The following is a 27,347-nucleotide window of genomic DNA, read 5'->3' on the forward strand; positions in this document are numbered from 1 at the left end:
CACATGTTGAAATAACCACCCCGAAGGATGAAAGATTTCTTCGTGGTTCCGCGATGGTGTCTTTCTCAGTCTTTCCCCCAATTGCCCCCTGTTTTTGCTTGTTTCTTCAAATGATGTAAGAAACCTCAATTTGTTGTCCATTTAACTTCCTTTTTGGTGAAACAAACTTTGAATTCATCCGCATTGCGTTTCACATAATCCTATGACATAAAGGATACTTTAAGAAGTGCGCTCTGGAAGAAATGGAAGATATTGTTGGAGGAGGAAGATGAGGAAATCCCATGGAACGTTATGTGGTTGTTTTTTTTTTTTTATAAAAAAAAATGGTGACTCACCAGTATGGCTAAAGAAAAGAAAAGAAGAACTGACACATTTCATATGAGTGTGCGATTATATGAGCCATAAAAAAAAGTGAAGGCTTTAGCAAGCTTTACTGAACACAATTACAGTATAGAAAAGCTCTGTGTTTCCCATTCTTGTAAATAAACATCACACTCAAAATGAGACCAAATGCAGCAATACATGGGAAGGACTACCCAGTTGTCAAGTTGGGTTCCCGACACCATACAGTGTCCTGCCGGAAACACAATGAACAGTCGATGTGTAAACAAACTTGATTTTTAACTATCTGTAATACAAGCACAATCAAAGGGACGACATAATATGTATTAGTATCTGGTAGCATGACCATTAGGATTATACAGGTCTTGAACCCATGGAAGAATCAAATGGATGATATTGTGCCTGACAGCTTGACCCACATTTTACCAAAGGCGGAGTAGATTTTGTTGCAGCTCTTGCTTGTTGGTTGATGGAAGTCAGCTTTACCAAAGCTCGCGATCCAGGTTCGCAGACGTGTTCGGTTGTCGTCATGTCAGGACTTTGTGGTGCCTGGGGAGGAAGCTGTGGTCCATTGTCTCCTTCAGACGGAGGTGATTCTGGATGTGTGCTGCTGTGTGGCACCTTGTTCCTGCAGTAAATGTGTTCCATACTGCAAAATGCCTTGCTGGTACACATGAAACCCTTTTGCCACTATACTAGCAAGGCATTTTGCGGTATGGAACACATCATGAGTGGTTTTGACAGGGAGGGTCAGAGTTAAAGAGTTAAAGGTCAATGGGGACTATCACTGGGAGAAAAGTGAAAATGATCAGGAAAAAGTGACGGGACATCACATATAGGCGACTGGAGCAACAACAAAGAGTGGAGCAAATAGAAATGAAAGTCGGTAGAGCGCAGACCTCAACCAGGCTGAACATTTTACGTTTTGTATCCCATTGATAGACCAGATCTCATCAGGACATGAACCAAAATGTAATTGGCTTGTTCTTATCACATAACTAACTCATCCACCAAGTTTTGTTATAATCCATTCACAAACTTTTCAGATATTGTGCTGTATTACTTTTTTGGCCATATCTCTCAGAGGTGAAGAATCTTTTAGAAAATAAAAAAAAACCAATGCAACGCGAATCCGGATCTTCACCAAAATCGAATCAATTCGTCCTCGTCACAAACCCAACGTCTCCCCAAAGTTTCGTCCAAATCCATCTGTAACTTTTTGAAATATCGTGCTATATAACGTTTTTGGCCCTCTCTCTCAACGATGAAGAATCTCTTTAAAAATTCGAGTATCTGGATCCGAATCCGGGTCTTCATCAAAATCTGACCAATTTGTCCTTGGCAAACACCCAACGTAATGTTTTGCCATTTGTGTCTGTGGCAGTAGGCTCCCAGGTGCGACATCCCCACCCTCTCGGAGTCACTGCCCATGGTAGGCTCTTGTCAGGTCAGGCCAGATTATATCTGTGACTTGCCAGAGGTACCATATAAACCTATTTCATGGTCGGGCTGTGGGTGACTAAACCGACTCCTCCACCAGGTTTCTTGGTGAGGAGGTCAGGTCAGGTATGGGAGCATGTGCCAGAACAGCGCGTCGCTGCGTCCACTTTCCGCCAGTACTCCAGGGGCCTCCGTCTGGCCATCCCCCAGGTAGATGCCAGGCCCATCCCCATCTCCTTGAGATGCTGGTCAACCTGCTACAACCACGAGGCACGTGGTCGGCCCATTGGCCTCCTCCACTCACGAAACTCACTCGCTGAGAGAATCTGGTGAGCAGGATCAGCGTCAGGAAAATGAGCCACATGTCCATACAGCCACAACTGACGCTCACGGACCATGCAGGTAACAAATCTCATCCGAGTCTCTCTCAGCAACCGCTCGTTGGACACAAAATCTGACCAGCGATAGCCAAGGATTCTCCGAAGAGACCTGGTACCAAAGGAATTAAGTCTCCGTCTCAGATCTTTGGTCAGAGTCCAAGTCTCGCATCCATAGAGCAAGACTGGAAGCACCAAGGACCTGAATACACGGACTTTCGTCCAGCCGTACAGGTACCGGCAGTGCCACACCCCATGATCCAGTGAATCCATGACTCCCCAGGCCCGACCCAGACGTCTATTGACCTCTGACTCACATCCAGCAGAGACATGAATATCACTGCCAAGGTAAGTGAATCTCTCCACAACCTCAACATCCTCACCACAAACAGGCACAGACAGGACAGCAGCATCCAAGATGTCATTGAAAGCCTGGATCTTAGTTTTAGACCCAAGAAACCCGTAATCCCAACGGCTCCGACTCCTCATTCAGCACCTCGAGGGCCCCCAAAAGGATATCTAAAGTCTCCGCAAGGATGACTGCATCATTTGCGAAATCAACGACCGAGATCTTGACATTCCCAAACGATGCACTGCAGCTTGATCTTTCCGACATCCTCCCTAAAATCCAGTCCATACAAGTGCTGAAAAGTGTGGGGGCCAGTACACACCCCTGACGAACTCCATTAACAACTGTAAATAAGTCAGAGATGGTACCACCACACTTCACAGCACTCTCAGTACCAGAGTAGAGTTCAGACATCAGATCGATCAGTTTTGGTGGCACCCCACGAAGACCAAGAATACTCCAGAGGGCATCCCGATTCACTGAATCGAATGCTTTACAGAGATCAACATAGGCTGCAAGCAGCCCCTGCCGAAACTCTCGTCTGCGTTCGGTGAGGACACGAAGGGCAAGGATACGGTCAATCGTTGACCTCTTTGGTGTAAAGCCTGACTGCTCTGGACGCTGGTGCTCAAGCAGATGGTGGCGAACCCTAACAAGAATTATCCGAGCAAAGACCTTGCCCGGCACTGAGAGCCGCGTCACCCCTCGGTAGTTGTTGCAGTCTTGGCGATCACCCTTCTCTTTCCAGAGAGGAACAACAAGGCCCCTCTTCCAGTCAGTTGGGATGATGCCTGTGTTCCAGGCAGAGCACAAAACTGCATGCAACGACACGAGTGCAGCATTTCCACCAGCCTTGAGAAGTTCAGCATGGATGCCACAGATCCCTGGAGCTTTACCCCTTGTCAACCGGTTCACCGCAGCCCGTGTTTCCACAAGCGAAGGTGGACCACAGTTGAATGGAGGGTCAGCAACAGAGATTGTAACACCCCTGACGTCCAACTTGACAGCTGGTGGATCAGCCTGGTACAACCGCTCAAAGTAACAGGCCCAGCAGGCCTTCACTTCAGACTCCTCTGTCAAGAGCCTACCACTCTCTGCTCTCACTGCAGTGCTCCGAGGGATGGGCTTGGATGAACGCAATGCGTGAATTCCCCTGTAAAGGCCCTGTCACACCTTGACGATTTAGCCAGCGTATGCCGACGTATGAAAAATTTGTCTAAAATGCTGGCACACGTCGAATACATTCTGGGTAAGTTTTGTCTACGTTAAGAGCACGCTGAAGCACGCTGGCATATGTCGTAGTACGCCGAGTACGTCGACAAATTTTCAGCATGTTGAAAATTTTTCGACGTACTCAGCTATGACACACGTTCCGCATACGCTGGCCATAAGTTGTAGGCACGTTACGCAATCGTTGACACACGTCAACACACGTTACTTGTAAGTTACTCATAAGTCGAAACAGACAGTGTTCTAGGCCCCATATTATTCCAAATCTTCATGAATGATCTCACTGACTCTCTCTGGAATATCCTCCTTATCTCTTTGCTGATGACTCCACTATCTGCCATGAGGTCTCTCATCCTTCTGACAAACAGGCAGGAGCATCTTCCTACTCCTCAGACCTTGACAAAATCACAAACCGGTCAAACAATTGGAACAGGTCTTTCAAGCCTGAGAAATCTCTCACACTCACTCTCTCTCTCTCTGAAAGGAATGTACCACAAACCCTTCTATCTACTTTCTCAACAACACTCTCGAAGAGGTTCAGTCACTCAAACTCTTGGGTCGAACTCTCAGCCATGATATCTCTCGGGCAAGCCACATTTCAAAATTGGCCTCCAAAACCAGATGCCGACTGGGCATCTTCCATCATGCAAAGTTCTTCCTTGGCACACCTGAGCTACAATCCACCTACAAGACTTTCATCTGCAGCTGAATGGAGTACTACTTTCCCCTCTGGGCTGTCTCCCATTCCTCACATCTTGCTAAGCTTGACTTCAATATTATTGGAATATCTCGCAATGAAGCTGAGTCTATGGGCTGATCACTTTGCCATCCCTAACAGGTCGGTGGTCTCTCTGTCTTCCTCTGTCTCATATCTGGTCTTGCATCCTCTGTCCTATCCGTGCTTTGTCTCCCACAGGTATCTTCAGGATGCACGCGGTCCGCCAGTGAAATATCTTCAGGATGCACGCGGTCCACCAACCCCGTCCTAGTGAAACTGCCAAAATTCAGAATCAATGCTCACCTGCACTCTTTATTTCCTCCTTTTTCCCCCACCTGTGGAACCACCTTCCCTACTCTCTTCGATCCCATTCATCCACCATCTCATCATTCCTCATCCAAAATCATGATCTTTTCTACACCTGTTAAACCACTCCACATCCATCTCAAAATTTTGCTTCTGCATTTTAAAAAAACATCTAAAAAAAACCCACATCTATTTTCTCCCTCTGTCCTGCTGTTGGTGTTTTCCCATTTCTCTTGCTGTTCCCTTTGTTGTGTTGTGTTCTGATTTTGTTCTGTGTCATAGCTCTTCCACAAGCCAAGAGCATGTATATTAAAAATAAAAATAAAAAAACCTCTCCTGGATAATGCTTCTCCACCACTTCATGTCTGACATGCTTGAAAAGATCCTTTGTCTTCATGTTTGCCTTGTTGGTTGACCAAGTGAGTTTCACCTTAAAACTCTTTAGATAAGTGGTGGAGTTAAATTTTGAAGTTAAACCACTGATTACATTCAGGCGAAACCTATTACACTTATTTTCTAAACCTTACAAACATACAATTTGCTCCTGAAGTGACTGAGGGTTAATTTGACAAAGGGTTTGAATACTTATGCAACTGAGAATCATCTGATTTTCTCTGCTAACCTCACCCCGTTTGTCATTGCATGGCCGGTGAAGTACTGGTGGCCTAAAGTGTGGCCCCTTGATGTGCAGTCAAGAATACAAAAATGTGAAAACACACCATCATAATCCACCATAAATGCTTTCAAATTAACCCAATGCTTTCAAATGAGTGTTTCAATGTGAAACATGAGTAACATCACTCCATCAGTGGATGGCAGTATGCAAACAAGTATGCTTGCAGCCCACTTAACCACAAATAAGAAGAATACTGGTGGCGGGGTCTAATAGCAGCCATGATGGAGTCCTTCAGGTGGTGAGGCAGCTTTCACACTGATGTCCAATTGGCAAAAGTGCCCCCCTCAAAAAACATAGTGAAGATCACTGATCTAACCTCTTGAAATTTTATCTGCATTTTCAGCTTTATCACTTTGGAGTAGTTTGTGAGGACTCCACATATTAAGTTTTATTTGAAAGCATCATGAGATAAACTCAGGTAGCATAAAAATGTGAAAACATTGGAATGGGTGGCTGTGAGAAATATATATATATATATATATATATATATATATATATATATATATATATATATATATATATATATATATATATATATATATATATATATATATATATATGACCGTTTTTGCAGCCATTTTTCCCTGCTGTGCAGGGGTTTGGCTTTTTCTTGAGGAAATGTTTTATGGCCGGATGCCATTCCTGACGCCAACCCTGGTCGCCTCTTACGACACACAGGGATATGGTACACCTATTCTAACCGGGGTATACACCGGGACCAGTACACTGGCACTCATTTCGCCGACCTCGGAAGGATGACAGGCTGAGTCAACCCCCTGGTGTTAATTCAGCAGCCAACGGGCCTTGAACTCAGGACACTGGGATCCCAAGCCGCCACCCTAACCACTAAGCTAACACCAGGCTCATATATATATATATATATATATATATATATATATATATATATATATATATATATATATATATATATATATATATATATATATATATATATATATATATATATATATATATACATATATATATATATATATATACATATATATATATATATATATATATACATATACATATATATATATATATATATATATATATATATATATATATACATATATATATATATATATATACATATATATATATATATACATATATATATATATATATATATACATATATACATATATATATATATACATATATACATATATATATACATATATATATATATATATATATACATATACATATATATATATATATACATATATATATATATATATATACATATATATATATATATATATATATATATATATATATATTTCTTCTTCGTCTTCCATTTCATTATGTTTGTACCATATCCTGATGCTGTGTGGACTGTCTCTGGTCGCTTTGTACATGTTGCTGCATTTGAGCCTGGGGACTAACTTCTGAAATCTATCTGTCTGGGTTCTTCCCGACATCTTTGTTCCTTTCACATTCCTTTCTAATTATTTTATTTTATTTTCACAATTCTCCTTATTCATTCCAATTCTTGCTTCTTCTTCTCTTTCATCTATCTTGCTCTCTATTCCTCTTTTTCATGATCTATCTCTCGAGAAGTGAATTATTGCAGCAATTTTTCCGTGAGTCTCACTTAGCTGCACCGAGATGGATTTGAGGGTTGTGGAGTAGCGGCTGAAACCCGAATCGTATCCATGTTCCTCGTGATGACTCCATCTTTGCTCTTTACTTCTTTGGGTTCCTTCTTGGTCTTCCGTTTCATCGGGGTGGTGGAGATTACACATTTTTTAAAGAATAAGAAGGCACTTTCAACCAAAAGTAAAAATTAGATCGACTCCGCGAATTCATTTAAGCAAAAAGCGACAGCAGACCCGGTCTCAGGCGACATTTCACCAGCTTCACAGCCGGCTTCCTCAGGCCCAAATAGACCCTGGGCCTCGGTACGTGTCCGGTTCATATTTCGATACGATCGCTCATTTCCAGTCACGTGCTGGTGCTTGAGGTCAAATTGAGGAGTGCCTTCTTTTTTAATTTTGCAAAAGCAAAATAAATGTTAAATCACATCATTGATGGGGTGTTCTGCTCTTTTTTGTTTTTACTTACATGTGATCTGGTGTTGTATATGTGTGGGTGAGCACGTGTGTGTGCGCTTGTTGTTTTTGTGTTTCCGGAGCACGAAGACGGCTGGTTTAGTGTCTGGGTTGGGCATGATAAGGTGTTGGTTGTGCGAGTGTTGGGGGTTCTCTTTGCATGTTGTGCACATGTGGATGTGGTGTTTGGGATTGGGTGTTGCTTGTTGCTCTCCTTATCCAGCCGTTTGCACCTTCCAGTTTTCACCATTTGCATCAGAGGTGTGTATTGTGTGGGTATGTCCACCGTCTCTCCAGTTAGCTCATGCTCCCAGCTAATAATTTTGTCGAGAGATTTAAATTTATGACATCATTGGGCACGTGGTCTGTCTGGCAGCCAGATAATTGTTGAAAAAACAAACAAAAAAACGCTTAAAATAACCTCTCCAGAACTGCTTACCAGATCGATGTGAAACTTCATACATATGACATACTAGACATGGGAGATATAGTTTGAAAATTTAAATGTCATCGGTCACACATGGTCTGGCAGCCACGTTGAATCCAAGCTAAAACATTTAAATCTTCTCTCAAACCGCTGAACCAATATATGCGAAACTTAAGAGCTGTATATCATCACCTACCAATGAGGATAAATGTTTGAACATGAAAATGTCATCGGTCATGTGGCCCGGCAGATTGGACGGAAAAATTACCTTATATGATCAATTAGAAGCTTTTTGATACCAATGTTTGAACCAAACAAGTTTGATACCAATGAAATCATGGGTCACATGTCCGATCAAAGCGGGGTGGCTTGGGCCCCTGAGTAACTGCTCGCAGTTATAAAGCACGCATCTCACTATACCTCCCCCACCGAGGTGGACGGGGGTTATGTTTTCACCCTGTCTGTTCATTTGTCTGTTTGTGGACGGATTCGGACGAAATTTGGTGGACAGGTTGGGTGTGTTGCAAGGACGAAATGTAGATTTGGGTCATATATATATATATATATATATATATATATATATATATATATATATATATATATATATATATATATATATATATATATATATACCGTAAGCACATTATTATCATTTATTATCTGCATTCTTAAATGAATATTGGACACAGAAGTTAATGGGCTTCTAATTGGGTAATTTAGAGCTCAGCTATACAAGGGTATATATTTTTTAAACATACTTCGATCATTTTTGCCACACAATGACTGTGCCATATCCACACCCAGCCCTTCCTTCGACACACACTGAACCAGTATTAGACAGAACACCTCGTGATTCTGCGTGTTTGATATAACTCCCATGCAGTCATCCCAGCCACAGGTATGCTGACACGCCACATTACATTTCTTTGTTCTGTCTCGTTCATTCTCTCCCTATTATTAATGGCCAACCTGCACCATACCGCCAGCAGGAGCTACATGGGAGTAACCGCAGCTTTGCGGCACTCCGCTATGACCACATAAACGAACCGAAACCCACAGCAAAGTTTCCGCATCTTCTGCTGAGATTCATTGGTAACTCTGGATTCGAACTGAGAATCGGTCACTGCCGGGAGAGGTCCTGGGACCGAGAAGGTTGACATATGGTGGGTGTTGTTGGAGAATGAGATTTGTTTCGTTTTCCTGCTTTTGCTGGCATGAACAAGGCATAAAAGATTAATCACGTGTTTCTGTAATTTCACTATCCCTTTTTCTTTCCATTCTTTTTCGTGGAAAACTTTTTCAAATTGTTCATTATTTTTATATCGTGATCTCAGGCTCATGGAGGGAGCTACAAACATGAGACGAGATCAGCAGACATCATTGTAAGTTTTTCACAAGTTATAAAAGACATTCGTGGACTATGGACAAGTTCATATGGTAGGCTATATAGGATTTCAACCTGGGAGTCCAGCATCTTGAGCTAAGTGCTCAGATGGGATCGACCAAGCACGTATCAAACCACTGGTTACATTTCCGTTGCCATTCCATCACCATTGATTAGACCTTTGTGTCTCATACCAATTAATGAGATAATTTAACACGAAGTAATTAAACAGGGTAGTTCAAGGCTGACAGAGACTTTTTAATCGAGAAAATCGAAAGATATCGGGAAGTTGTTGAAACGTCACTTTTTCACAATGTATTCCCTGCTACACGTACATTTGACGTCAGTCCGGGCTGTTGTCCTTTGAGTTTGCGAAATCGATGAAAATCATAAGGTGGGAAGCGTGGACTTTTGGGGAATGATGCTTAGAACTTGCCAACCCATCTGTCCTTATCGTATTTAAATTGAAGGATGTATAACAAAATGACAGCATAAAAGAAATTCTCCTTCATAGGGAATTCAATAATAAGACAGTTCCACATCAGTGCGCGTGACAATGTTGGCCACCATATTGATTTAACCCATAATGATTTGACTGGCATGTTTGTTTCACTTCACTTCCTGATTTTTTTTTGTATACATAGTCGAGGCTCATGGAAGAGCTGGAATTAGTACACTGAACGGATCAAGACACACAGGACAAAAGGAACAGTTGAAAGAAAGAGTGGGGGACAACAATAGCAGAGTTGAAGGTCAAGATGGAGGCAGACTTGGACAAACAATGGGTATGGAGAGGATTGAGGGGCAGGAGAGGATTCATGAGATGGACAAGATGGATACAGAAGGTTTTGGATTGGGGATGATCTGAGATGGTGGTGAACGGCTGTCATGAAGACCTGGAAGGAAGAATGAGATTGAAGAGGAGGTGGAAGAAAAGAGGAACGAATGAGTAGAGGTGAGCAGTGATCCGGGATTTAGGCAGTTTCACCAGAATTGGGTCGATGGTGGACCGTGTGAGCCCTGCAGAAACCTGGGGGTAACAAAGCACGGAAAGAGCAGAGTGTGCAAGACCAGGAAGGGAGGTGGTGGAGCCCTCGGCGGATTCAGATCTTTTGGGGGGCCCTGGGCACAAAAAATTCATTTCAATCTTCAGCAGTCGTGGAGACTGTGAAATACAATATATTTAAAATATAACATTGAAGCCTGTAAAGTTTATAAGAAAAAGTTATCATTTTGCTAAATACTGTAATAATTAACAAATATCAATATTTACATTGATAATAATAATAATAATAATATACAACAACAATGTTAATAAAAAGGGGAAATCCATTGTGTACAGGTCCTTTGGGTCTGAAGATTGTACGACTGATAAATATAGCTCGTACAGACAAAAACATACAACGAACATGTCACCAGACATGGCGGGAAAACCCCTGGCCGTAACACCCTCATTATTAAATGGACCCAATGATTCAGAACCAGTTCCTATAAAGAGCTATTCTCACATCGATCTTCACTGCTCTTCCTCTCAAAGCCTGACTAATCCATTTAAACAGTGAGAAGCTGTTATGGTAACTAATACACGTTAATCGTGTCCTATCATTGATTCACCATCAGGGTTGATTAAATGATCAACCATCGATCTCAAGACACATTTTACATCATCAATAGTCACCAAGCAAACAATGAATTCTCCAAGGCAAACCGATGAAGGTGTGTGTGTGTGTGTGTGTGTGTGTGTGTGTGTGTGTGTGTGTGTGTGTGTGTGTGTGTGTGTGTGTGTGTGTGTGTGTGTGTGTGTGTGTGTGTGTGTGTGTGTGTAACGACTCACCAACCTTCCCACGAACATCTTTCTCGAGTCTCTGCAAATGAAATTTCAGCAACTCAGAAACTTCCCAAGGATAACTCAGTTGGTATATACAGGTCGCTCGCCCTCAAGCGGTCTATCCGTCCCCTTCATTCGAGACGGGGTCTCGTGACTTAACTTAAAAACACCGTTCTGTCGAGGTGCCAGCAGGGAATGCTGCATCATGGAGGATGGCGTTTGAGGAATGGAGATGTAAATACAACTGCCTCGTCTGCATTTCTGTTGTGGGACGTCAAAAGTCTTTTTGAAAAGAGCAGGCCATTGTGTGCTGACTCTCCGCATGGACGTGCTCTATAATTAGCTCTATCCAAGTTTTGTGAAGTAGATATGGCACAAGTCACCTGTGCCAAGATATGGGCCAAATTGCTTTTATTCGTTCCTAAATTGCCAGGTTCAAATTCGTTCATGCCAGGTGATGCCATTGGTGCTGCAGATAGCTATTCATTTGAGAAAACTATAAAACCCAATTATGTGGATCATTATATTTATTATCCCGCAGGATGGCTCAGAGGAAACGGTGCGGTTTCGATTGTCGATCCAACTCTAAACTCTCATCCTGGTGCTTTGCATCATTGAGCAAACCTTCCTTGGGATCCATGTTAAGCCGGATGTCCTGTCTGCTGGCAGTGATTCGATGAGGAGTAAACGAGTTGTAGCTGACATCCTGAAAACATTCTAAACTTCTATCCTGACTACCTCTGTGAAGGCAATGGCAAACCACCCAAGGTATAGTCCCTGCCATGAGACTCCTCAACAGTACTGGACGTCCTGCATAAGACATATGATGGTACTATGCATATGATGATTTACAAAACTGTTCATTTCCAAATAACCCATCATAATTATTTATATACACAATCAAATCCAAGTGTGTGTGTGTGTGTGTGTGTGTGTGTGTGTGTGTGTGTGTGTGTGTGTGCATATATATATATATATATATATATATATATATATATATATATGTATATGTATATGTATATATATATATATATATATATATATATATATATATATATATATATATATATATATATATATATATATATAAAAAAATCGGGTGGGGCATTAATACTGACACATTTATTAGTGCTGTAAAAAAATTAATGAACATCAGAAACACCACATATAGCACATAGTTCGAAAGGAGACACGATAGAGACGATGCTGAGATACAACACAGTTAAAAAAAATTACATTAGACAAATAGGCCCCATTGGAATTGTGGCATTCCCTACAGTAAATCAGCATATTGTTGAATACTGCATGAAATGTCTTGAGCAATAGTATGGATGGTTGCAGTGATGCTTGCCTTCAATTCCTCGAGACATGCAGGTAACTTCTCGTCTGTAGGTCATAGTGTTGCATCATTCAAAACTTTCAGGCATCAACTGCAACACTGTAAGAAAAATATTAGTGACGCTCAAACTGCTTTCTGCCAAAATGATGATAAACCTGTCAGATATAAATGTCCGACCCTGTATATATATATATATATATATATATATATATATATATATATATATATATATATATATATATATATATATATATATATATATATATATACATACACACATCTACACATGTACAGATCTATGCATATATACAAATACACATATACATGTACACATCTCTTCATATACTGATATATAGATCGATGAATATACACACATACAACCATACATATGTATATACACATATATACATAAACACACATACATATATACATGCACACATCTCTTCATATACTCGTAGATAGATCGATGCATATACACACATACATCCACACATATGTACATACACATCCACAAATATACATAAACACACATCCACATATATACATATACACACATACATGTATACATATACATATATATCCACATACACATATTTACACAAATAAATATATATATATATATATATATATATATATATATATATATATATATATATATATATATATCCACACGTATACACATATTTATACATATACATCAATATACATACACATATTTATACATATACATATATCTATATTTGTGCACATATACACAAACACACATATATATATATATATATATATATATATATATATATATATATATATATATATATATATATATATATATATATATACACACACACACACATCAATATACGTATCACACATATATACATATACATCCATATACATGTACATACATACACATGTATACACATATATATGTATATATATATATATATATATATATATATATATATATATATATATATACATATACATATACATATATACACACACATATACATGTACACACATACACATATAAACACATAGATACATCTATACATCTACATACACATCTATACATATACATCCATTTACATACACATATATACCTGTACACACATATACATATACATCCATATACACATATTTATACATACACAGTACATCAATATACATACACATGTATACATATACATCCATATATACATATACACATATTTATACATACACAGTACATCAATATACACATATATATATATATATATATATATATATATATATATATATATATATATATATATATATATATATATATATATATACATGTACATGTACACACATATAAACGCATATATACATCAATATACATACACATATATACAAAAACATCCACATATAAATGTACACACATACACATATATACACATAGATACATCTATACATCCACATACACATATATACATATACATCCATATACATACACGTATATACATGTACACATCTACACATATACATCTTTTAAAATATACATATACATATACTATATATATATATATATAGTATATGTATATCCTTGCATACATATACACATGCAGATATTTATAGCAATAAGGTTATTATAATTGTTTGGGATTTATCTGATCGCTCTCCTTCTGAGAACGAAAGTCAGTGTGGGAGAGGAATTGCTCGGTGGAGGAAGTGCTGGACAACTCGAAAGGAAGGGAAATGGAGAGAGAGAGGGAGAGAGAGAGAATGAGTTCCCAATGTCCGAAAGTGTATTTGGTGGAAAGTACAAGGGCGTGCAGATGTCTGCTTCAAGCATAAAAAGGGACAGACAGAGCAGGGAGAGACAGAGAAAGCAGGTTGGAAGGACAAGGACAGAACTCCACGTTGGAAAAGAATTGTTGAACATTAAGAGATGGCTTATTGTAAGAAATGCTTTTCTATCCATTTGCCTGTCATAATTATTATACCAACAGTTTGTATTTCATTTTTGCTCTTCTTGAACTAAAATCTACCAAATTTACTTTGCTTTTACCTTTACTTGCAGTTTTATTTTATTTTATTTACTCACCTGTGGCTTATTTACCTGAGTACAACTACATCTCAAGCTGAGGTTAAGTTCGGTGCCTTTACCTTTTTACCTTTACTCACCAACGGTTCATTAGTGGATAAAATGATTTATTTCAGATTTATTGTTGACTCTCTTTACTCTTTGCAAAAATATTCACGAAGAGATGGTATAGATTGTTTATTTCAAAGTCTTTGTAGGTTTTATCTGCAGTTGATCCTGGAACGTGATACCATTAGGATGAGATAGATGATGTAAACGGTATTTGTAACGTCCTTCCCCTCTTTGTCCCTTAGGGCACGTGATTGTGGCTGTACTCGCTGTGTGTCACGTGAGCAACATCTGGGCGGTACCAGCTGCAGATCGTCTAACGAGACTCAGTGCGCACTTGATGTGGCTGTCAGAACAAGCTTTACAACAATACGTGAGATGACAGCTAAACTTATAACGATAATAATGGACTTTTTTATACAACAGCTGTTGTTGTTGTTGTTGTGGTTGTGGTTGTGGTTGTGGTTCTTAGTGACTAATATATACTCTTACTTTGACTTTGCAGACAACTTCATGGCTGGGGGACCCTCACCGGAGATATAATGTTGACGACGAAGTTTCTAGCATGACATCGTATAGTTCTTCAACTCCGGCGCGAAAGGTGTACCTGCTCGCCGCACGCCTTCAGGTCTTTGTTGGGTGGAACCCTCACCCTCCGCGCTACCTGCAGATCCTGCAGACAGACACTTGTACGCTCCTTCATGCTGTGAGTTTAATTTCGGTGTCCTCTGCTTTGCTTGGCGCCACGTATTCGTGCTGTGACCAAGTGCTTTACCGGAGCATGCATGTATTGACGTGTCTCTTAGTATTGGCATAGGCACTGAAGCACTGTTCAGGGTACCTTTCGGTCAGAGCACACACTCCATTAAGTGACCCGGGAGCACTCAGTACGACCTTTATGACTTTGATTTGACCAGTATTGGAGGCGAATTGTTTCTAGCTCGATTTTGGCATTTTAGTTCTCAATTTCATGGGCAATCAGTGCTGGCATAGGGTACATGTAAAGTGCAGTTCAGGGAACTTCTCGACAGCACAAAATGGGAACCGAAAACTTCACAAATCCGAAGGCGGAGCTTGAGCCCCCCGCTCCCGGCGCATGCCTACTACTGTACTCAACGTTCCTTTTTCATCAAACTTGTTCAATGGGCTGTGTAATAATCCTTTATTCTCTTACTCCCCAGCTCAATGCAAACAACAAGAACTCGTGTATATTTCACGGCGACCTCACAGCCGATATGAAGATGCCAAAGAAACAATGGGTTCATGACATGACTGGTTATGTCATTCTGCGGGACCTGCATGACGCATTCACGTCATTTGCAGGAACACTAAGGACCACAGCAGAACCAATGATCATGACAACAGAAGTGCCACAGATCGAAGTGACCATGGACGAGCCACAGATCGAAGTGACCACGGACGGTCAGAAAGAGATTACTTCAGAGAATGATAATCTGGCATCTCGTGCTTTTTCATCCAGTCCTTAAAAAGTGCTGTCCATCGTCAACTCATGCTTTCTCCCATACTACCCCGATCTCTTCTACCCTCACTGAGCCGCCCCTCCTGCCCATTTCCTTCCCATTGCTCATCAACTCATGTGCAATGTCCTCGTCTCCATGTTCCCCTTTCAATTCCTTGCCAGACTGTGAACCTGCTGCCCTCTGTCGTTTAACTCATCCTTGAGCCGAGATGTCTGGATAAAAAAGAAATACAAACAATGAAACAATACAAGGTTTCTAACTGCAGATAACATCTCTCTGCCCAACCTGTTTACACTGATGTTGGTTTACAATGTCTGTACTTGTTTTTAGAGAAATTGTTCACTTATATTTTAGCTCCACTTGAATTGCCTTTCATTTCATGGATTTTATTCTAAAAGTATTTATTTCTATTTATATTTTATATTCTGATTCGATATTTATGTTTTGGATTATTTATGTGATTAATTTATTATTAAAAACCTCAAAACTACAATTTTCCTTTCAGTGTCATGTGTCCACCCCGCAGCTCCCCCAAACCCGGCTCCCATTCTGAGGATGGAGCGAGAGAAATGTTCATAAAAAGTAATTAACTTATTAACAGGGTTTTAACACCACCAAAAGTGTCTCAGTAAATCATTTTACAAAAATAAATTGTATTTTGTCAGATGGAAGGTAAACTTGCAACAATGGTGTGCTGTGTGCAGCCGCCAGGCGGCCAGGGGCAATACCACCACCAGTCCCTGAGGAGTCTTTAGCGGAATATGGGTTCTGCTGTAAGCTCTTGTAGCATGCTGTCGGATGGGGGGTTTTGTGGGTCTTTGGGGGTTCTTTTGGCCTTTAGAGTCCCATTCCTGGTCTGCAGTGCCTGCTGGAAGGTATCGTTTCGACAAAAGAGTGGCAATTTCAAAATGGTTGAACATAATTGTTCTGTTCCTGAATGAAAATCTGACACACATCACGAGAATGTAGGATATACGAGAAATATCCATGGATGATTGGAGCCAGGTTCCTATCATTTCCTGTTCATATAATTTGCTCGCGGTGGCTGTGGTTATAACACACACATACACACACAAACGCCACTGGCACTTCTCCTTTCACCAAAAGATGCAATAATCGAGGATAATTACTCTTGTGGCCCCGGAACCAAAGGAACTTTTTTATAATGCCCTCACAGCTCCCACAACACCCACAACACCGACTTCCACAACACCCACTCCCACCGCCCCTCCCCCCACGAACATTCGGCCTTTCACGAGCCCACATCGCTGGGAGTTTTTGCAGTACGGACCGTAACGTATCAATTCCAAAATTGATCAGGAAGTTCTCCAACTGTTTCGTTGTGCAGAGGCACACCTATTAATTTTCGCAGGTAAGCTTACAAGTATTTTTGGCTTCTTTAAACGTTCTTGAGTCGTTTCATTCCATAATTCTTATCTGGGAGGCATGAAATATGTCCAGGCTGTCCCGACTGACTTTGTTACCAGGGGTTTCTGTGTATGCACACCGAGCAATCCAGGACAGATTACGTAATTTAAAAAATGCCTTATTGTCTTACATTATAAATGAATAATATATTGTTACGGTTGTGGAAATTCGCATTACACCATAAAGGGCCCTCAGGTGAGATATCTCTGTAAGTACATGTGTAGTTCGCCCAAACCCGTTGTATAGAGGGAATTTATGTGATCCATCCGGGCTGCGATGCTTTGAGTTAGCCATTTTTGTGTTCTATCTTTTATTTCAAACAAACAGCATCTCAACAACCACGCCATCCCCACCACAGCGCCAACCACACTACAACCACGCCACCTCCACCATCTACGCTATCACATCTTCGCCACTCGCCATTCAGTAAGCCCCGTGCGGTTACGATCTCTGCCGAGGAACAAACAAAAACCAACAACGATGCTCGAGGGCTTTTCCCACCTGTTTCTCCCGTCTAAATTATCCGCGCTCGGTGTGGGGGAAGTGTGATCCGAGCTGGGGGTCAAAGGTGAGAAAAGGTGGGGGCCTCTTTTTGGGGGAATAATTCTCTGGCCCTGAGCCAAAAACTGACTTCCCCGGCCCCCGCACGGGGCGGGGTGGAGGGAGAGCGAGAGGGCACACCCCCTTCGAGAGGCTTTTCCAAGAAGCTCGAAGGGAGGCGGGGCCGAAAACGGGGCGGAGCGAAGGGCGGGGCCCCACGCTACAAAGGGCGGACAACACGGACCTTAATAAAAGTGGAGTTGGTTTTTCGAGGCTTACTGTCTCCTAAGAGTTGAGTTGGTTTTTCGAGGCTTCCTGTCTCCTAAAAAAGTTGAGTTGGTTTTTCGAGGCTTCCTGTCTCCTAAGAGAGAAGTTGGCTTCAAGGCTTCCTGTCTGCTTGTCTTGTCGGGGGAAGAGGTCCTGCGCTCGTGGCTTAGCGAGCGACCTGTGAACGGAGGCACGGACGGGAGACGCGGCAGCGCCGGTTGTGAGGTGGACCTGCGCGTCCGGACGAGGAGTGCCGGAGAGGGTTCGCCGGCCGCGAGAGAGGTCGGGGCCAGGCGCGACCACGCTGATGGTCGTGGGAGAGGGACTCACCGGCCACGAAAAGGGAAGTCGTGACTTCTTTTCCTTTGCTTTTTGTGCAAATGCTTGTGGTGGCGCCGTCCGTCAAGTAGTATTGTTTTAAGTGTTGCCGTGTGTTACCAGTGTGGGGGAAGTGTGATGGCTGTGGTTATATGTTTTGTGGTTATACACAAGGTTATATGCTACAAGTCTTAGTCGGTTGTAGCTCTGCATTTGCTTCTATTGTTTTAAGTGTTTTATGTGCATTTTTCTTTTGCTGTATTTCCGTGCCTTACGTGCCTTCTGTGTGAAATAAATGTGCATTGTGTGAACTTGTTCCCCATTTCACTGCGTCCTTTCCTTTGTTTGAATTTCCATCTTGCATCACGTAAGGGGTTCGTAGTGGGTTTAAAACGCCTGGTAATTAATCGAAACCGTCAAGGTCGACGATAACACTGCTCGGACCGCTTAAGCGGTTCGTGTCCGGAGTCGGCCTGTGGCGTGGTATGATCACCCGGTCGACCACTCACACAGGTACTTAGGTAGGTCGAATTTGGCGAGCAACCCTATCCTGCGCGGGTGGGCAATTGGCACGATTGTGGTGAGGTTAAATCCACACCCATGACTAGCTCCTGCGTTGTTCCGAGAGGGTCACGACTGAATTGTCCGTTCCGGTGGGCGAGGAGGCCACCATTCGAGTCGAGCGGCTGATCGCACGCCGGCGGGCGCGAATTCGTAACAATATGCTGCCTTTCCTCTCGACAGTAAGGTTCTGCAGCCATTTTTGAAACCACGAAATAAGGTTCTGAAACCCCTTCCTCCACCTCTAAAAACTCTCAGCATTTTCTCAGGATGTATCAGAAAGTTTCCAATTTCACTTTAGAAATATTGATGGCATCACATAAAAAAACATTGCATAATTATCTCTAGGATGTTAACTCGGCATCCACTAATTAGTGTAACACTTCCACAAAGGTACCGAATGATCTGCATGTACTCAGAATGAGTGTTGGGCGACAATTTCGCTGCGGGAAGTGGGAATCAGCGGTCCAGCACACTTGCATGTGCAGATGCAAATGCTGGGAAGATTTGTCAGGAACCCAGGTTTGCTGAACCCTGTTGCAAGAATATTTTGAACAATAATATCCATTGCAGTTGTCAAGTCAGATTTAACAAATTTGTGCAGGAAACCCCAATAACTGCTCACATCCAAAAGACAAAGTTGAAATTGATTATGCGCAACACTTTTAATTTACTGTGTACAGTGACGATATTTCAATTTAGACAATTAACACATCAAGTGAATTCAACACAGTCTGAAATTGTATGCTCATACACAACATCTACACACCAACACAGACAAAAAGGGGGAAATGAGAGCAGTTTATGCCTCAGTCTTCCCACCAGATACAAAGTTTTGACCAGGTTGTTCGTTCCTTCGCTCCTTCATTCGTTCATTTGAACGAACGACACATGGCCTATCATTCTACACAGAAATCACCCACTTACAGTATTGTTAGACGTTTATTAATGAAATTACTAGTCTATCTTATCTCTTTATGCCCTACGGCTGTTCGCACAACAATATTAAATGGTTACGTCTTGTTCATATTCCCTTTTGGATTGCCAAGTTATTTTCTTAACTAGTCCCTGTTTACTGCTATACTGATGAGAGTCGAACTCTCATCTTGTTATTTCCTTTACTTTATAAATGCCTTCTGCTTATCCTAATTCCATTGCATACCTCCTTGCTCAACCATCCTAGTCTCTTTCTCCCACTAACTTTGCAACTCACTATTCTCAAGGCTTACGGTAGGCTGTAACTACCTTACACCCTACACATTTGCTCCTTGAAGGTAGCCCATTTTTCAATTCAGATCGCCCACTCATTAACTTTACCCCATCGAAGGCTCCCAAATCACTTATCATACCCTCAAAGTTTTCCCTACTAATATCCAAAAGCCCTGCACCACTATCGCAAACTTCACATCTCAACAATGCAGTTGCACTTACCATGCTGTGGTCACTTATCCTCAGATGTTCTCCCACCTCCCCTCCTCCACCATATTTGTATCATTACTTAAAATAGGTCTAACACTTCACTTCCCCTCATGAGCTTTTCTGTAAATTGGATTAAGAATCAATCCTGGACAAGAGATACAAAATCCTCATTCTCTCGACCTTTCCCCTGTACTCAATCTATCCCTGACACAGGCCTTTCTGAATTCTTCATGTATCCCACTTTCCTGCGATTCTCTTACACCAGGAGCCCTATAAAAGCATCCCACAAATATGTTACTTTTCTTGCAATGTCTATCAACACAGAATCCTCAACATTAATTCCCTCCTTGATGTCATGCCTTCCTCTTGATACAATCCTGGCTTTCACCCAGATTTCTACACCTCCTCCATTTTTCTCTTTCCTATCACACATATAAAGCCAGTAGCCTTTAATTCCTGTCCTCCAGTTGGATTTATCACTAAACCACAAACCACAGCAACTATGGCCAAGGAGCCAGCCACTTGTCTGCATACACTCACTGTGACCATACAGGGATCCCCACATCCTGTATTTACAAACCCAAACCCCTCACCCCCACACTACCTCTCAAACAACTGCTTAACATCCACCACTCTGCTACAGGAATCTGCACCCTTGGTAAAATCCTTGAAAAAACAAACACTTCACACCCCCCAAATTCTTCAAATGTTTCTGCAAAAATTCACACCTCATCTTCAAAGGTTTTGAACAGACCTTCCCCACACTATTCCCTTCTGCCAACACCAACATCAATGTTCCTGGCTCACAATCCAACATCCAATACTTCATCAATATCACAAACTCTGCTGATGTAAAACAGCATAAAACTATTTTTCGTATCCTTCTATGGGGAGTCCACATACTCAATACCCTCATCCACAATCTTCCTGGCCATCTTCCCTCTCCTTCTCATCATTGTGCTCATAGGCACCAATGCCCCCCCCCCCCCACGTCACCTGCACTCCAATCCTCGTGTATACTCACAGTACTCCTATCACTTCATACACCAGCAGCACTCCCAGCACCAATCATAACCACAATGCCATTGCTCCCATTTGAAACCCCCTCAACCACAGTACCCATACTGGCACAGCCCACCATCCCACCTTCCTCCACACTCTCACTCACACCCAGTCTGTCACCCATCATCGACACAGCTCCAACACCAGCTGCACACTCCACACTCCCACCATCGCCCACAACCTCTGCACCCTTCATGCGACCCACACGTGCTGCACTGTCTTGCCACTTACACCCCCACTAATAGTTCATTTGCCGTTATTATGTGTTCCATTGTCAATCTTGTTGATGTGGAAAGTGTATGGTTTTATGATTGTTTTGGACTAACATGGGTCCATTAATAAAATTCAGGTTGGTTGCCGGGGTGGCTACCTTGGGGAACTCCTGTAATTTGCATAAATTCAAGATGGCCGCTACAGGTCAGACGATGGGGCTAAGTCTTTAATCGGTCAACATATAATCCTGTGTAATACCTCTTTTCCATATGATTTTGACATGAGGAATTCAATTTTGGGGTTATTTTTTACGTTCACGAATAAATAGAGGTTCACATGAAATGTCCATGACTATTTTCTGCTGAAAATTATGCAACACCAATGCAAAAGTGAAGTCATGAATGGTTCACAACAGTATGTTGATAATCAGAAAGCATACACATTGTCATGTCATCATATTGGACATCTTAGGAACAGAGGACATAGAGCCTAGTAGACAACTTACGTATTGTTCATTCCCATTCATTGTACTCGTCCCCTTCCGTATCCTCGTCTCTTTCCAGTTCTGCTTCGACACTCCCTTCTTCCACTTCACTTTCACTGTCCTCCACAGTCTTGTGTGGGTTGAAGCACTTGTCACTGCAACCACAAGTGCAGTATAGCGTGCAGGAGATCTTTGCATGGTGACAACTGCAACTTGCAGTACTGCAGGCCTTCCCCTCTGCTTTGCATCCACACCGCACAACATCCATGAGGTCCAAAGGGGCTGGTGGAGTAGCAGAAGTTGCTGGCACTGGGATTCCATCTCTGATGTCCCATCCATATTTTGGAATGTCAAGTTCAGGTGGGGCCTGCTGATCAGCTTATTTTGCAAGTACTGTCTGTAGATGTGCACGCAAAATATGTAGGAAGAGATTGATCTCAGTTGGAGGTAATGCCATGAGCTTGAGGGGGGTTCACTTTGGATGGCCCAGTGTAGTGCTGCAGAGGAAGGCTCCCTGATGAGCTGCTGCTTGTCCTCGACTGGGCAGCTTTCTTCGAGAGTCATGGGATAATAAGGTCGCTTTTTCCTGGGTGAGCATGCCCATACTCAAGAATGCCTGCAGGATGGGGTTGCTGAAATTCATGTGAGACGACATGAGTAGTGCGCCGACCATTAGGCGTGAACACTTGCAGATCAAGATTATCAAACCAGGCAAAAATCACGCCAACAGTTCTACTCAAACCCATGAATTGGTGGGGAAGCTGAGCATTGTCACCGAGAAAATGAGCAGCGGATTTCCTGAATCTCAGGACGTCATCATATGACGTTGTGAACCCATGTTCATGAAGGAGCTTTAGAAGATCAGAACTGCCATGGCGGTGCAGTAGTTTGACAGCCAGTCCTAATGTTGTCTGATTTCTGGTACCTGTAACATGACTTTGAATTGACTGGCTCAGGCTTAGAGATTTCTTGGTCATTTCACCACCAGACACTAAGTCTGAAATCAACCTCAGTAAAGTTGGGCTTGTTGCTTTGATTGTGTTGGCTTGTGTAAATTCTGAGAGGTCATAATTGGCACTGTTGTACTTGACTGAGCTTGCCTCCTTCTTGATCTGCCTTACCACAGAATCAATACTCCTCTCATCTGCATCATCCACTTTAACCATTTTCAGATGGTTAGCAATGGATTCACGGAAACCAACAATGGTAGCACATCCATCTACCCGAACTAACATAACGTCCTTACTCATGAAGTCTGTTAGTTTGCTAAACATATCACGTCGAGTGAGTTTGCCACCAAGATCACAGTACAGGGAAAGCAGTTCAACGCTATTCCACATCTTTGACCTGTCACAATTCATGCGCTCTATGACGTTCTTTAGGGCACTTTCTTCTGCAACACCAGTTGGAAAATCAGCATATTTAGGGACTGTCATGAAACTGTGAAAACAGCGTACATGGGATTTGCACTCAGCCGCAGGGAGATCAACCAAATATCCAATATGTAACTTGACCGTTCTGGCTACTTCATCATTACGTTGCTCAGCAGCATTAATGATGGCATCTTTCATAGTTGGGATGGGATTACCTTCATTGTCAAAACGTTCTTTAGTCATGCACTGACGACCACGATCCCATCTTTCTGGATGTTTGTCATCAACATGTAAACATTCTTTGCCACAAAAAATGCAGTCACGTTTGTAAACAAACGCACCACTGCCTGTTGCCTGTGTGCGAGATCTTGTTGTCACTGTAACACAATCATCTTCAGCTTTTCTTTTCTGTGATTTACAAAGTCTCTTAATTTTTTGTTTTGATGTGTAAGTACAGTAGCATCCTTTGTGACATTCTATGCGAACAGCATCACCACCACCATCAACAATGCCCTGTAGTTTTGCACGTAGCTTTTCATCTCCATGGGCTTTGGCACAGGAGATCAATGTCTTGATCCCTTGATCAGCGAATTTCTTCAATTCCCCTCCACCATGACACACAGGAAGAATGCACCTTGAATCAGCCATATCTGTAAAAACAAAACAATTAGTAACTCGCATTAATGTCGTATGTGAGCGTCCAGTTGTCAGAATAGTGACTTTGTTGTCATTCAAAATGTATCTCACCCGGCAAACAATTGCCAGGAACTCGAACATTAACCTCAAATTTACTTCTAATCACAAAAATAAGGTTAAATATCGATTCCTCGTGCAAAAATTATATGGAAAAGATGTCTCATGTGTAATTTTAAGTTCATTACCTAAAAAGTTATATTTTCAGCCCGGTCGATGACGGCCATCTTGTATTTGCGCAAAAATAACAGATTTCCCCATGGTTGCCATCCGGACAACCAAGCTTAATTTTGTCTATGCGTGTCTGTGAACAAGAAACCACCATAAAACCATACACTTTTGAGGACAACAAGGTTACTTCTCCGGCAAATGGACTATAATGCGTGCACCCACCCAACAAACAAAACTGATACTCTTCAACTGATCACCCACCTTCTGACAAAACCTGGCAATATGTTCACTCTTCTTTCAGTTTACCCACCAAAGCTCTTAACTGAGTCACCACCAAGCATTTACAGAAGGAATGACCCCCCTCCCCCCCAAAAAATGACCACCAGCCTGACCATCACGCACATAAAACACACAATAACCACTTGTGGATTTATCCCTGGCTTTGCATTTATCGAATGACATCTGCTTCGACTGGTCCTCTTCTTCTGCAGGTTTATACCCTATTGGTACCACTATCGGTAATGGACTGATCACTATTACCCTAAGTAAACTTGACACTTGAGTGATTAATCTCTTGGATGTCATTCCTCAGGGAACCGCATTGTGAAATCCACTCCCTCCATGCCTGTCCTCCAGCCTCAGGCCAATGTTCTAACCTCCACAATGCTAATCAGAACTGCACCCTCCATACTGCCAAATCCATCTGTGTGGCTGGCACCACATATCCGCTCACCTCTGGAGCAGCCACACACCCCAGGTGGCTACCCAGACCCGTCTGTGGAGAATACTGTAGACCCTTCACCAGTGGCATAGGGAGGGTTTGTGGTGTCAAAGGCCAAAGGTCAATACTAGTGCCCAAAGTTGTGGAGCGGCGAGGGAGGGGTGGGACAAGAGGAGGGGGGCAGCGAGTCTGAGCAAGCATTGGCCCAACGCATTTCCTGCATTCCAGGTGGTTTTGATGGCCTCTGGAGAGACTTGAACACAAAAAGAAATCGTAATATAGGACTTTCAAAATGATGGATGAATGAAAAATGAGGTCTTTCTCGCATGCGCTGTGTGCACGTTTGCAGTGACTCGCTTCTGCTACACGGGGCACTTTTACCTGCTGTTTGTAGGAAGAAATCTGTCATTCAAATCGACTTTTAAACATGATTCTCAGGATTTAGACGAAAGAATGGCAATTTCAAAATGATTAACCACAATTGTTGTGTTCTTGAATGCAAATCAGTCAAAAAAAATCATAAGTAATATGAAAAACAAGACGGTAGGCGACGAGGGATTCGCTAGGATCGAAGCGCTGGATATGATGATTTTCATTCTGACCGATCCACCGACGAAGATTCATTGCCAAGACGTATTGGTTCACATACAATTGTTCCTCTACCTGGCAAGATTTTTCCTATTGCGTATTTTGCCAACTGGCACTCCTCATAAAAAAATGACGGTAAATGGACACCCTATTTTTGAAGGACTACCATTTGAAAAATAATCGGTTTGCTGGTTTGTGCTGTGGAGCCTCGCGTTGCACGCACGCACGCACACACACACACACACACACACACACACACACACACACACACACACACACACACACACACACACACACACACACACACACACACACACACACACACACACACACACACACACACACACACACACACACACACACACGGAAAACCCGATAAACTTCTCTCAATGCTCTTGTTTGACTACACCTCTTGAGCCACACAATATTTTTCATAAGCCACGCCCACTTTCCTACGCCACTCCCACTTTAAATAATAAATAATTGGAGGTGGTGTGTGGGTCGTGGAATCGTTTTTGGAAAATAAATAAATAATTGGAGGTGGTGTGTGGGTCGTGGAATCGTTTTCGGTAAATAAATAAATAATTGAAGGTGGTGTGTGGATCGTGGAATCGTTTACGAAAATAAATAAATACTTGGAGGCGGAGTGTGGGTCGTGGAATCGTTTTCGGTAAATAAATAAATAATTGGAGGTGGTGAGTGAGTGGGGAATCGTTTTCGGTAAAGAAATAAATAATTGGAGGTGGTGTGTGGGTCGTGGAATTGTTTTCGGCAAATAAATAAATAATTGAAGGTGGTGTGTGGGTCGTGGAATCGTTTTCGGTAAATAAATAATTGAAGGTGGTGTGTGGGTCGTGGAATCGTTTACGAAAATAAATAAATAATTGGAGGCGGAGTGCGGGTCGTGGAATCGTTTTCGGTAAATAAATAAATAATTGGAGGTGGTGAGTGAGTGGGGAATCGTTTTCGGTAAAGAAATAAATAATTGGAGGTGGTGTGTGGGTCGTGGAATTGTTTTCGGCAAATAAATAAATAATTGGAGGTGGTGTGTGGGTCGTGGAATCGTTTTCGGTAAAAAATAAATAATTGAAGGTGGTGTGTGGGTCGTGGAATCGTTGTCGGTAAATAAATAAATAATTGGAGGTGGTGTGTGGGTCGTGGAATCGTTTTCGGTAAACAAATAAATAATTGAAGGTAGTGTGTGGGTCGTGGAATCGTTTTCGGTAAATAAATAAATAATTGGAGGTGGTGTGTGGGTCGTGGAATCGTTTTCGGTAAACAAATAAATAATTGAAGGTGGTGTGTGGGTCGTGGAATCGTTGTCGGTAAAAAATAAATAATTGAAGGTGGTGTGTGGGTCGTGTAATCGTTTTCGGTAAATAAATAAATAATTGAAGGTGGTGTGTGGGTCGTGGAATCATTGTCGGTAAAAAATA

The 27,347-nt window shown here is 41.9% G+C and overlaps 2 protein-coding genes across 4 annotated transcripts; one reads left to right on the forward strand and one right to left on the reverse strand.

Moving 5' to 3' along the window:
• Nucleotides 1-422: 422 nt before the first annotated feature.
• Nucleotides 423-24,383, reverse strand: LOC147026093 (uncharacterized). 3 transcript variants are annotated; one of them, XR_015058114.1, is made up of 4 exons: nucleotides 14,545-14,570; nucleotides 12,489-12,575; nucleotides 11,144-11,174; nucleotides 423-1,037 (listed from the first exon to the last, which is right to left on the reverse strand). XR_015058114.1 is itself a non-coding variant. In XM_085881147.1 (4 exons), the coding sequence occupies exon 1, from the start codon at nucleotides 23,979-23,981 to the stop codon at nucleotides 22,926-22,928; it is 1,056 nt and encodes a 351-aa protein (XP_085737273.1). In that variant the 5' UTR covers nucleotides 23,982-24,383; the 3' UTR covers nucleotides 423-1,032; nucleotides 11,144-11,174; nucleotides 12,489-12,575; nucleotides 22,387-22,925. The 3 variants fall into 3 exon arrangements, 2 of the variants coding, with proteins under 2 accessions (XP_085737273.1, XP_085737272.1); XM_085881147.1 differs by lacking the exon at nucleotides 14,545-14,570 and adding an exon at nucleotides 22,387-24,383 and having other exon boundaries at nucleotides 423-1,032; XM_085881146.1 differs by lacking the exon at nucleotides 14,545-14,570 and adding an exon at nucleotides 22,387-24,383.
• Nucleotides 14,786-16,558, forward strand: LOC147026094 (uncharacterized). Its single transcript, XM_085880289.1, has 3 exons — nucleotides 14,786-14,965; nucleotides 15,098-15,298; nucleotides 15,774-16,558. The coding sequence occupies exons 1-3, from the start codon at nucleotides 14,933-14,935 to the stop codon at nucleotides 16,077-16,079; spliced, it is 540 nt and encodes a 179-aa protein (XP_085736415.1). The 5' UTR covers nucleotides 14,786-14,932; the 3' UTR covers nucleotides 16,080-16,558.
• Nucleotides 24,384-27,347: the final 2,964 nt, after the last annotated feature.

The sequence above is a fragment of the Eptatretus burgeri genome, chromosome 5, assembly GCF_056783735.1.
Source record: "Eptatretus burgeri isolate ZD-2024b chromosome 5, Ebu_testis_v1, whole genome shotgun sequence".
NCBI lineage: Eukaryota > Metazoa > Chordata > Myxini > Myxiniformes > Myxinidae > Eptatretus > Eptatretus burgeri.